Genomic DNA, 14,048 nt, shown 5'->3' on the forward strand with positions numbered 1-14,048 from the left:
CCATTCCTGATTATGCAGTTACCGTTGAAGACATACTACCTGGATGGATAAAGAACTTGGTGGGTTAAACCCTACAGATCCCCATGGGGCTTGAATTCAACACTTACTTGTCCAAAACTTCTTTGTGGATCCAGATTTCAATTTGTGCCCAAGATGAGACAATAATGCTAATTTACCTCCACAAAACATATTATGATACACAGTTTACTCTAGTTCCAGGAATGATTAGAAACTTACACAGTCATTCATTAATAGTTTATTATAACCTAGAAAGCCATATTTTGCAGGCACTTCTTCCACCTTTCGGCTTTTCCATTTCTTAACAACTGTCACATCCACCGTCTTTGCGTGAGCATTTGACCGGATCATCATGAATGGATAGTCCACAAAAGACTTTTTAATCACAGGTGGAGATGTCTTTTGATCTGAGGACTCCACACATTCTATCAAGGTACAGCTTTTTTGTACAGGTAGTTTTCTAAGGGTATGAGTAGTTGGCAATTCAAGGTGTGAATTAGAATGGCTGGAAGAAGATTTTGGTGACTTGAGCTTCATCCGTGTCAAAATGAATGCAAGTTTCGTCATCAATTTCTTGAAATAAAAGGCTTGGTACTGAGTAACAGCATGCAGGCATGCAAGGAAAGGAAAGACAGAAACAGGGTGAAGACAAATGTACAAATGTAGACAAAGGTAGACAAATGCATGAAATAGACGCCACAACATTAATAGCTGAAGATTCGGACAGATAATTCGCTAACTGTGCAGTACTCCAAAAAGGAATCTGTATAAATTACATTTTAGCTTTTATGTAAATAACAGAATGTTAGGTGCCTGTGAGAAGTGGTTAACAGAAAACACCATTTGAAGAAAGAATATTGCTGTGGCTGGAAGAAAACTATTCTTTCCAACAGCAGTATTTTTCCTGTATTTTGGAAGCCACTTTACACAAACCACTATAACTAAGTTACATATTAATCCATAGTAGAAAATAAGAATTTAAATTTGTAATACCATTTGGCCTGCATTCCTATTATATCTGACTCAGACAACAAAAGGGTGCAACAAGAAACATCTTGTTATTGTTCAAACACTATACTTGACTGTATAGAGACTGAATCCTAATGACACCAGAGAATTATGGAATAAATTGTACTGTAATTTGTACACAACTACTGAATTTAACTCTAGACATTATACCGTAGGTAATTACTTATACACATTTAGTGTTAACTCTAGAATGTGTCACTGATAAATCATGGTTTTGTCTGCAGTTTACTTGTCACATACAGGTTTAAATCAGAGCTTTTAAAGTTAATAAGGTCATATGTAAACAGCCATAAAATAAATCTAACTACAATATCATTTCAGGTTTTTTATCTATGATTATGTGGTTCTCTTTCAGATCTTCATTTTCCACTGGGAATTCGTTTAAAAATAGGAAATTCTATAGTCACTGATGAAAGGTTTACAACTGGAAAAAGCAACAGTGTGCACTTCAGATTAGCTAAAATTACTTTTCTCTTAATCATCAAGACACTGTGAAATTGCATTAATCTAAGATATTAAAAGCACTATTTTTCTCATGTAGTATAAGCAGAGATGATGTTTGTTGCTTAACAATAGCAAACTTTTAATTAAACGTAGGAAGTTTCTGTAGAGAAAGCACAGACCAAGGTATTAGGATGTATCATGACTTACAGGCAACAAAGCAGTAACAGACAAATTTCTTAACAGCAAAATGTATCACTGAAGAAACAAAACAGAAACTGAAGTGGTTAAAACAGGAGGATAAGTGCTAAATAGCAACATGAAATCCCAGGCAAGACTTGTAACCGCATGGCTCACAAAATGACAATGTACACATATTGAAAATGTCAGAACAGAAATATCTATCATTATCATTAAGAAAACACTATTGAAGTTTATACACAAAATCACCTCATGTTCAAAGGTTTTATGTTCATGGCATTCACAATGTTTAAGTACTGTTGCTCTTAAGATCTTCAGAGATGCTGCTTTCTTCCTAGTACTTGTACTTTGCCTGTGTGTTTTCTGCTTCTGAGTATATAACAATATTTGCTATATAAGGACAAGTATTTAAAGGTTTTAGGATTTAAACAAATCTTTTTTTCTTTCAGAGTAAACTTTTCTACGTGCAAACTCTAAAATTTAAAGCTATTGGATTAAACACTTTTGTTGTTAACAGGGCAGTGACATATAGAAAACATGATGGGAGAAAAGGAATCTTCACATATTATTCAGGAAGAACCATCCCACTACCAGCTCATTAATAAAAAATATTACTGCCTTGCACCGATTGCAGTGGAATCTAGACTTCTGAATGATTCTTAAATAACTGTTCAGAAAAAAAAAAGCACCAGATTTTCAACTCATATTTACTCTTTTGTGACCTTTCAGTAAGCACAGAAAACAGTAGTTTTTTCTTGAGGTGAATAAAACATGAGGCAGGGGGAGGAGGTAGAGGAAAATCCTAAGTAAAGCAACATCCATAGGTCCAATTCCATCTTTCTTCAATAGAGGAGAAGCATGCATAGTTTTATTACACTTCCATGTTCTGGCTTCTTTTTCTTTGTTTGAAGCATTAATAGAAGAGTTTAATTACGCTGGCCATTTCAAAACTTTTCCCCTAAAGCTATTCGCCTGGCACTAATTGGAATGCAATAACAAAAATCCCAAACTTTTTCCCAAAATACCTTCTTTTCCCAGGGCTGAGAAGCAGGAACCAAACTGAGAAAACTGGACATTTCTCACTTTACAGATTATGTCAAAATGGCATCTTCCTTTTCATTTACACTTCAAGCTGATACTAAGTGGCTTTGAGCATTTTGCCAACTTTATCTCAAATAATAGTAGGTGGAGTTTTAACAGTGATAGAACTTCTTTCCATCTCTGATTTTATATTAATGGTGTGAATGGAGAGAGATTTGAAGGGCCATATGTTATTGTATATAAAGCATATATACACATATTAAATACTTAACATTTAACAGTTAACTTGAACAAGTTACTTGACAGAAGAGAATAAGGGTCAACAAGTTATCCTAATAAACCAAGGCAGGTTGTCATTATATGGCACTGACAAATGAATTCAAAGGAAGAAAAATCAAATTTAAAAACTGCATATAGATTACCTTGCCCTGAAGGTGAAGATTACTGCGGATGACATCTCGTACTTCATCTTCAGTGTCTTTCTGCCAATAGATTACAAATCATATAATTTAGGAATAGAACATACTTAGGAAATGTTATGATTAATTTAAATATCAACCATGGACTTCATGAGATGATGAATGAAACTGACAATGTGAACAATTGAGAAAAATCTCAGAGACAAATCTTTTCTTACCCTAGCAGGATCAAGTTCTGGATAGCATCATACATATCTGTTCACAGTACCACACTAAATGTGAGCCTGAATTCAAATTGCCAGTATACACATACTGAAGGTTTGACCAAATAAAACCAGTGACATGAACCGAGCCTTCTACAATTTGAGTTCTGTTTGTTTTGCAGAGCTCTTTTATAGCATTCAGTTTAGCACTCCAATGGTCATATGACCCCCTAGAGTGTATAAAGAATTATAGCTTGAAAAAAGGAGTATATTCCAAATTAAAATCAAATTATTGCACTGTGAGCATATACCCAAGAGAAGCACTTTTAAAACAGTCGATCCCTACAGAAATTCTTTCATTCACATGAGAGTGATTAAAAGGAATTAGTCATGATATCGGGCACAGAAGTTAGGAAACAGCTAGTTCTTAATTTTATGACAGTCACATACTCAACTAGAAAAAGACTTTTGAGATCAGTCCAACCAAATTCAAGCTTCATAAAATATAACAAATGCTACTTTGCATTAAAAATTAAGAAAGAGAAGTAACTAGTTCAGCTACTAAATACTCTCTCTGTTCATGTACTGATCGTTCTGAAATACATCCATACTGATCATAAGTATGTTCAAACAGAAATGGCTTAGGCCATGAGGAAAACATGTAGATATATACCATAATCACCCTCTGTGACCTTATAAAACAAAATTATAATCTTCATTCTTTGTATCATGCTGTAAGAATGAACACAGGGTGAAACAGTAAAAGGATTTAATTAGTAAATATTTCTACCTTTTAGAAGTTCAAAAAGAGCACCTACCATGCTAAATCGATTTTTGGCCAGTGCAATCAGCTCTTGGTCTCCAGGAGCACAAATGTTTAGGCCTATTGGAAGCAATCTCTTCAGTGCTGCCACGATGAGAGAGGTCTGCATCGAGTAGCGGTCACCCTTTCGCTTCATCTTCTTCCTTTCCTGGTCAGAAACTGCTGCCTGCAGAATAAAGTAAAGATGAAAAAGAAACCCACTCCAATATTAAATAAAAGAATTGTACTAGCGACTTTGTACTTGTCTCTGGTTTGACAATTTCCTTATTACCTTTACAGGAGCAACCTCGTCCAGTGGAACTGGCATTTTAACATTGCCAATATTTTCCAACGTGTTTCTCAAATGACTGTGTTTTGCATCTCAACCCATCCCAAAAAAACCCAAACAACCAACAACAAAAACAACAGGAAAACCCACCAAACAATAAAAGGCGCTTCTCTGGAGTCTTCCTGACTCCTTCCCTTTGCAAAGAAAAAATATGAAAATTTTAATGCTACCTTAGACATCTTAGATTTGGTGTCACTGATAAGGAAAGACATGTTGTTGATTTCATTTTGTACCACAAAGTTCTGTTCTTCCCTTTTGAAATTCTGGAAATATACAGAAGACCTCAGTTAAAAGCATTTATATGAGTGCTCTATCTAAACTTATCTTAAATAAAAATACAAATTAAGTAGAAATTTGTAAAATCCACAAGTGAAGACAAGGGTAGTAAAAATGAACAGATGATTAACAATGTCCTTAATTTTCTGCTTCATTTACATTGCATAACTCAGGTGGTGCATGTTTGGGGATTTTCCTCATGCTAGAGAGAAGGAAATGTTTCCCTAGCTGTGAAAAAGACATACTAGAAATCTCACTCCTCCTCCAATTCAATATAACAATATTGTCCAGGTTTTCCCTTACTACTAAATTAGTCATTCATTTTTTCCCCATTATAAATTTCCACTATATTCAGGTATCTAAGAGTACATTTAAATAAAAGACTGAAATTATGAATCACAGGTGATTTCATTATCTGGTATTTATCTACAGTTTAATCACTTTTTGTGGACAGTGTTGTTTATAATAAGTCTTACAGTCAAATTCAGGCACAAGTACTGAAGTTAAAAGGCATCTTATTCCCCAGACTTGAGAGAATTGAAGCTATAGCAAATAAAGAAATTTAGTACAGATAACAGTCCATACAAAGATCTAATGTCTGAAAGAAATTAGACTCTTTGGGGAGTTTTAATTTTTTGTGTTCTAGGTGTGATAACAAAAATGCTATGGGGTTAAAATAATTGAAAAGGAAAAAAAAGATACAAAATGCAATGAGCTTAATATAGTAAAAAAAAATCCCACAAAACCAAAAAAAAAAAAAAGCAAACAACAAACCCACAACAAACAAACCAGAATCTGTAAGAAAAATATCTTTAATCAGTTTACTATGTTACAAAATACCTATTCAAGCCTTCTATCTTCTCTGCCCTTTCGAAAGTGTCAGACATGTGAGTCATTAATATCTTCTCATCTGCAGTCACTAAATTGGTTTTACAAATATAACCACTAAATAACCGATCTACCTATTAAAACAAGTATTTACCAAGGAATTACTTACATGAGATTTTGACCAGTAAATGAAGACCTCAGCCACCATGCGGAACAGCTCTTCTGCTTCAGGATTGGGCTCTTTCAGCCATTTTGCCCTAAAATTTGTTAAAAGGGTGAAAAGGGGGATAATCCTCATTGTCTTTATGTTTTGAAATCACTTTTCAACATTTTACAAGGATACAAATCAACAAAACCAGTAATATATGCTTTTAATCCTTTTTGGTAGCAGTGGCTTTTTGATGTCCTATTTCAAAACACTTAAAATCCTTTAACATTAATCCTAATTCTAATCCAATAGATCTGGATTGCAATTTTGTTTTGTGTTCTTCTCAAAAAGACCCCAGCTCCTCCTAAAAGTCAGAAAGCATTAGCTTGAGCAACTGCAAGGTTGTCAGACTGAGTAAAAGCCACTTTAATTCAGTGATAGGCACATCATGGGATAAGAGGTGGTATCAATAAAAAGGAAGGTTTTATGAGTTTCACTGACCTATTCCTCTCCACATACCTGTTATAGTCCACAAATCTAATCAACAAAGGGTAGAAGGCATAGAGGTCCCGTGCCAAAGTGGTGAACTCATCTAGGATGAGCAGTTCAGCCTCCGACATGTCACCTCTGCCTTCTGCTCTTAGATGTTCTTCATCCGATACAACCACTGCTGCCTTTTTCTTTAGTTTATCCATCAGTGGAAGGAAGTGTGTCTTTAAGAGCTGTGGCTTCGCTTTACTTATGATGGGCTGGGAAAACACTATTTAAGGCAATGAATATTATAATATATACCTGGCCACAAAATATAACTAAAATCTTTTACCTTTTCCCACTTTCTTGAATCTTACTTCTAGGCTACAGAGCCAAATCCTGCCCCCATTGAAATCAGCAGAAGTTTCGCCAAGAATTAAATGTGGTCAGGATTTCACAAAGTCAACTCACATTGTCTGAGGGCAGAAATTGCAACTTCACAGACTAAAGTTGCAAGATCATAAAAATTGAAACACCTCTTTACTGGTAATCTATCAGCATGGTATTTGTCTGCATACTTTTATTGAGCAATGCCGAAGCTGTTTAATGGTATGGATGGACACATATATAGCTACATAGTGCACACACAAGTTTTCTCAGCTACTGGCCTCTGCTTTGAACCTTGCTTGAGTGAAGGGGAACTGGAAAGCATGCTCTGGTTATTTGAAAACCCATGGAAACAGCTTGCCTGAATTTCTTCAGCACGCTAAATCTTGTATGTAGACACAGATGGGAGTGATTCAACTGATTCACTTCAGACTTGTTAGCTAAATGCTTTTTGAAAATCTATTCATAAGAACAATTATGTAAATCAGCACTTCAACCGGGCCCATTGGTACTAAACCATTTGTAAGACACTGATTAAATTACACAGAATTTTAGCCAGTTGCCGCCTATTCTTAGAGTGCATTACATTACTAACTCTCAAAACACTAGGAATTCTGAATGCTACCATGAATGAAATTACTACTACAGTAAATACTGAAAAGTCATAAGAAAGTCTAATTGAAAAATTGAATGCACACCACTGAAGTGACTTTTCCTCAGAGATCGTAACACTGAGAATTAGCATTTTTAAATTAATCCCAAGTTGTTCATAACATGAAGTCAACATAACTATTACAAAAATGACACAAGAATTTTGACATTTCATTGTAATGCATATGTTAGATATACACCTTCAAAAGCGGGTTTTAAGGATCCAGCACTCATACAGAATAGCAAGGAACTGTATAATATCTGCAAATGAAAACTTGCTATATAATGCAAATGGGGCTAATTTACTATAGTCCTTGAATTTAATACACTGCAAAAGGCACATGTGTATATTCTCGGGAAAAAGAAATAGTCTAATGTGCTTCTTATACTGCTTATAGAGATATTAAAACATAATGCTTACGCTGCCTTTTCCTTATGCTTAGTATTTCTGGCTCATCAAGATCTGTATTGTTCAAAAAGGTAAAAATATGAGTGTTCTTCTACTCCAACTTTAACAAGGTAATAAAGAATGATTCAGAGTCTCTGTGTGTGTATATACATTCTGAATATACACGCACGTTTGCTAGTTCATTAATGTATTTTCACATCTTACCTGCCAATCTCTTCATCCAGGCTCCCTCATCAATACCGAGGTTGTTATAGATGATTTTCAAAATGTTACCCAACAGAGTGTTCATGTGCTCTGACGTCAAGGCTGTGCAGCACATCTCAGCCTTGTCAGGGTTGTTCTCGGGCCCGTGCTCCCACCAGTGCGACATGTAACTGCACAGCATGGGCAGAATGACTTCCATGATGTGTGGCATTTGGGTGTAACGAATACCAGACTCTGCCAGTTCCACTATTTCTTCCATTAGCTTCACCAAGGAAGGAATATTTGGGCAAACCTCTTCTACACTAGTTGGCAAATTGAGAACTATTGGGAAAAAAAATCAATAAACTAGGTCATAAAAGAAAAACAATTCTTTTCAGCTGCTATTCAATACATCTTATGTTTTCTGTTTACATTTGCACCCTTAGGATCCAAAGGAAACATACCAAACACAAAAATAAAAAACACATCCTCTCATACTGTTGAGCAATAAACTGTTTATTTGAAGAATTCTGTAATTAAAATTCCTATATTGAAAGAACAGGAATTTAATAATATTGAATTCCAATATTGAACAATGTAAATTTTGTGGAATGAATTCAGAGAATCAGATGCACTTTTCTATACACAAAATAAAGCTTAAATTTCCAAATCCCTTCCAGCTTAAGTTTTGCAGTTGAGGAAACAAACTGATACAATGAAATATCTTTTAACAACACTTCAGATGAGACCCAGAATTCTAATAAAACAAACAGAAACCACTGCTTGTCCTAACAAATTGCGCAGATTTGAGAAACTGATTCTAGAGATGAACATGTTGTATGTTCATTGTATGTTGATTGTAAATGTTTATTTTTTAATTCATTTGAATTTTTAGTTCCTTCCTGTGAAAAAGCACTGTAGTTGCCTCGATTTTTGTGGCAGTTTCTTTCATCTACAAAAAAATATCTGCAAGCACAATCTTAAGCTCATATAATAATTCATACAATGACATACACATCTATAGAGCAAAAACCTAGCCTGCAACTTCTGAATATGAATGTCTCTACCAGCATTCCACAATTCCTTGTTCTAAGGCCAGTCTCTTTTGCAAAGTAGTATCTTCTCCTATTTAAAGCAAATATATATAACACAGATGTCACATAGTCTCCTTAAAGATTATGCAATATTGAGAAAAAAACTCAATTTTCTGTTAAAAATCATGACAATACAGTCGATTATATCCTTCCAGATATATTAAGATAGATGAAATATATGGGCAAGTATGCATAATTGTTGATATTTTCGAATTTGGATACTACAGCTCCTTGGAGAATAAATCTGCTATGTTTCCTTTTTTTAAAAAATAAAGGTGAAGTTATAAAATCATTGCCATTATAAAATGGCCTCTTATATGAACATGGTCATCTTTGTGTATCTGTAATATGATTCAGACTCAGCATATATGCAGAGCTTGTAAAGTTCTACTGCAACTTCTATTTATTACAGGAACAGTTTGTGCATTTGACCTTACTCAACAATCATGTTGCAGCATAAGAAACATCAAGAACAGAATAAAAGGATATATGCAAAGTAAACATACATAATGGCACTGTAAAGTAGCTGTACTGTCTTTTACGTCAAAGAAAACCCAATCTACATACAACTGCAATTTTTTTACTTTATAAGGGCATAATATATGTAATTAATAGAGCAAAGCTATTTTCCTTCAGCTGCAAGTATGTATGTTTTAGGAACCCAATATTGTTTATGTAAGCTGAGGAAGCAAAGCTACTGATGAGAATGCATAATTTTATGATCAAATACAGAATATCTGAGTTACTAAAAATGTGCAAAGTCTCTTCATTCCAAGTTCCAAAGTGGCATTTTGAGAATGGTATTTCTACATTAAAATATCAGTAACATGAGGAAAGTAAAATGATCAGTTTTATAAGATTTACATAAGAAATTGATTAGAAAATTGATTTAGAAAGAAAGATTTAGAAAAGAAACACTACCATGATATTGCAAGAAAATTCTTGCACTATAAAATGTATGCAAAACCACATGTCTTAAGGCAAGCAGCATTTATAGTGAAATCATGTTTTCATAATCATGATGTCAGTTTCTGGAAATACCTGCTCTATCTCTCGCATTCTTGGTATTGTAGATTGAGTAGATATTATGTTTGTTCAAATGAGTTTCCAAAAAAGCCACTGGGAAGGCCCCTGAGAAAGCAGCCAAGCACTCTCCTAGTGCTGATCGTTGCCTGTGAATTAACAAACACCATTAATGACACACATCTTTGATCACAGAGCCACAGAATGGGTAAGGTTGGAAGGGACCACCAGTGGAGTCACCTGGTAAATACTGACTGACCACATCTTGGGGTTGTATTCTGAGATGAATGCATTTCAAAGAGAGAAGTCACAACATTATTTGGATCCTCAACACAAGAAAAATGTAATAGAAATTGAAGTCTAGCAACCCTCTGCTAATATAGAATTATATGTAAAGACAAAATGTCAAAGGTTGCCTACACAGCTTATAGAAAATAAAAAACATGAAGGGGAAACCAAAGTAATTGTGAAAATGCTTTCTGTTCTATTACTTCCCTCTCAGCTTTACGGATTGTATAATCCCTACTAATAAAAGCTACTGTGTAGAATAGGAGACCAAAATCAACTTTCATTTTATCTAAGTGATATTTTGTTTTTCTGAGAAATAGTGGTAATCACTTTCATGCTTAGTCTAGTATGAAAGTCAAGTTCTTCAGTGAGTGAAAAATTGCTTTTAATGATGAAGAATTCTGAAATTTTATCACAAAGCCATTGCTTTAATATTTTCAAATATATGACACTAATTTGACAATCAAAATTCCTTGTGTGTCAAAATTTTAAAAAGCCAGTTTCTAGGAAAAAGTAAGTGATGGCCTGTCACTTCACTTGGGTTCTTTGTAGGACAGTTAAAGCAGCCTTTCTAATAGTGAATTGAATTGATCACAGCAGAATTTAGAGAGGTGAGAAATCCCTAGCTGAGACCAAATCACACATGTGGCAGAAATCCAAGAGAATTTGATCTCAGGAGAATAATGAACCTTCAAGTTAAAAGGAAAAAAAACACCTCAAAATTGATCTTGTTATTTGACAAGGTTCATAAGGTTCATCCTCGGTCTACAGTTTATCTCGGTTTTGGAGATTTTATTCTTTTTAAATCAAACTCATTAAACTTGATTTTGTTAAATATAACTTCATTCCCATTATTATTCATACTGTTTTCTCCTTCCTTTTTTCCCCTTTACATTAAGTCTTCATAAGCAAAACATCCATCCATCACACACACTGTGAAGAGCATGCTACGTGCTTTTCAATTGCAATGATGGTGGCAGACAATCATACACAAAAATTGTCACTTACACTGATATATTCTGTCTTCAAAACAAATCCCATATCCTTTATGTGCCAAATAGTAAAATTAATTAATTTTATGTCCTTAATGAAATCAACGAGACCTGATTTTCCACAGATTTGGGTTTTTTTGTTTTGTTTTGTTGGTTTTTTTTACTTAAATATTGATCCCAATAATTTTTCATATTGTTGGCTATGATACCACCACCAGGTAAGCAAGGGTATGTCATGGGGTTGCTCTGGAGGTATGCACAGGTTGATCTGCTGGAGAGTGCCACTTCCTAGACAGGGAACTTGTTAAATTACTGCTGCCAATATCTGACATGTATGAACTCTTTTTAGCATTCCTTCAGAAAAGTGTTAGTCACTATGGTGCAAATATTCAGTTTTAAGAACTGAGTTTTTCTAGGTATCTCTATTTTTGGACCAAACATGGCTTACACAGACCAAATTTAACTTGGACATGTGTTAGCAGATACATAGATGTGTAGAATAGCACTTGCAATGTCTCATTTACCTGCGTGAGCTAGGAAAAAACAGTGTTGTACAAGTGACAAATTAAATTAAATTTGGGATAATGAGAAAGAAATTGCTATGGGTTAACACAGCTTGATTTTAGTTAAAGAGGAACACTGCCTTGTAAGGACCTGTTAATTTTTAACTTTGCTCTTCTTGACAGCAAAACTGGCTTTCAGGAGAATCTGGATGATTTTCTCTCCTTTCCCAAACACTTCTGCTGCACTGTTCCCCCATAAAATGATGTCTTTAACTAAAGACAGCCTCAATGGTCACACAATATGTCAAAATATCTAAAAATTGGCTTCTGATAGGTACCTGTCCTTTCCACAGGAAATTAACAGGTCCTTACAGGGCAGTGTTCCTCTTTAACTAAAACCAAGCTGTGTTAACCCATGACAAAAATATACATCACAATTAAACATTATAGAAGCAAGAACACAACAATTGTTGAGCTGAATGACATAATTTTACAATACCTCAGTTAATCCTCAAATCAAGTGTTGTTTATTATAAAGCCAGATGATTTTATTTGCAATTTTTATTTTAATTAGGAAAAATATTTTTACAAACATATAATGCAATATTTAAGCATATTGTAGTAAATGCAGCTGTATTCCATTTAACATCTGAGCCCATCTGTATTTTCTTTCAAGATATCTTCCCAATAATACTCTCCTATATTAATTTCTGAACTGCAAATTTATAATGCTAAATATAAATGCAAATATTAAAAGTAGAAGAATTATTTTCCCTCTTACCTCTCTACATAGATACTCTTGCTGGTTCCCAGAGCATATAAACTGGCCAATATTCTGTAACAAGAGACCTGAACATCTTCCACTAAAGAGAAGAAGAAAATTATATTGACAAAGAGATTTTTCTTTGCAATATATTCCCAAATAATTAAAATATTTTTTTTCAGACAATAACAGAATTAAAAATATTAAGCTAACAAAGGCAACCCACAGAAATCACCCACTAAATACAAAAAGTCTTTGGACGTCCGAGTACTATACGTTGTACACAAAACTTCCATTTACTTAAATATCATGTTAATAGCTAAAACAGTAAACTAAATACTATAAAGTAAACAATACAGTAAACATTAATAAAAAGTATTTCACTAGTGCACTAATTTCATTAAATTAATGGCATATCAACCCTTTACACATGGCATCTTTCCAAATAGAATACCACCGTGCAAAATCAAGGCAATCCTGTTAAACAGATATTTAATTATTTTAATCACAGTTTAACTTTTTTTTAAATTTAGTCACTCATACCAGCTAATAGCATGTACTTAATTTACACTTTAAAGTTACAAAGGATTAAAGACAACAAATAATTCTTTAGTTCATATGAATACTTCACCAAAGGATGTTTTTAAATTATTAAGTTATGTAGTCATAAAACTGTGAAAATACTCTTAAAATCTATTTGAAAAAATGGTTTTATAATGCACTCTGCAGCAGCAGTGTTACAACAGTATAAGTACCATCAAGAAGGAAAAAACTCCCATTCTTGCCACAGATGTCATTTGTAGTCTCTACTACAGTGCTAATATCCCCCAACATGCAATGAATGAAATATTGTGAGCAAAACAGGGTAAGACTTCATGGGCTGAGAGACCCTACAAGGTATTGCATCAAAGCTGCATGGCCCAGCCCTTTACTGTACTGTGATTTTAGTTCAGATCATCTTGGAGTTAAGTGTTTTTACATCATAATAATAAACTCAGGGAGATTGACCCATCTTGGTACATGATCCACCCACAGAGTATACTTTGTAACTAGTACTCTCAGGTACAAGCACCAGGTCAAGATGCTTGTACAAATAAGATAAATATTACCCTTAAAAAAATGCAAAGAGAATTTGTGTGTAAGAAAAATTGGTCTTTCCACTATGCTCTAGACAAAATTAATAGACCCAATTTCAAATAATTATTCTTTCTCAGTTCATGAATTCTAAATTTGAATTTAGAATCAATGTGATGATTCACACCAGTGTGATGTATGTAGAATAGCTGATTAAGAACACCAATTTAAGTGATAAAGAATTCAAAGCTAAATGTTAAGTTCTAAAACATGGGATACCAGAGACCAAAAATTATACAAGGCATGAACATTTTGATGCCTGGAAAAGTGGTTTAGGATGAACAAATTACTTTTTCTGGATACCATCAGAGTCTCTGGAACTTTACAGAAATAGTTTAATGAAAAAAAGGGGATGTTTAAGCATCTCATGACTTTCAAATCCATCAATACAACTC

General features: G+C 34.0%; 1 protein-coding gene across 1 annotated transcript in view; it reads right to left on the bottom strand.

Annotated features, from left to right (window-relative positions):
• Nucleotides 1-14,048, bottom strand: part of RYR2 (ryanodine receptor 2) — a 383,210-nt gene that overhangs the window by 66,426 nt on the left and 302,736 nt on the right. The window contains exons 66-73 of the mRNA XM_063390404.1: nucleotides 12,538-12,619; nucleotides 9,992-10,122; nucleotides 7,878-8,198; nucleotides 6,275-6,515; nucleotides 5,777-5,864; nucleotides 4,674-4,766; nucleotides 4,171-4,341; nucleotides 3,153-3,212 (exon numbers count right to left, since the gene is read on the bottom strand). Coding sequence (XP_063246474.1) covers nucleotides 3,153-3,212; nucleotides 4,171-4,341; nucleotides 4,674-4,766; nucleotides 5,777-5,864; nucleotides 6,275-6,515; nucleotides 7,878-8,198; nucleotides 9,992-10,122; nucleotides 12,538-12,619 — 1,187 coding nt within the window. The remainder of the gene's footprint in view (nucleotides 1-3,152; nucleotides 3,213-4,170; nucleotides 4,342-4,673; nucleotides 4,767-5,776; nucleotides 5,865-6,274; nucleotides 6,516-7,877; nucleotides 8,199-9,991; nucleotides 10,123-12,537; nucleotides 12,620-14,048) is intronic.

This window comes from Prinia subflava, chromosome 2 (genome assembly GCF_021018805.1).
Source record: "Prinia subflava isolate CZ2003 ecotype Zambia chromosome 2, Cam_Psub_1.2, whole genome shotgun sequence".
In the NCBI taxonomy this organism is placed as follows: Eukaryota; Metazoa; Chordata; class Aves; order Passeriformes; family Cisticolidae; genus Prinia; species Prinia subflava.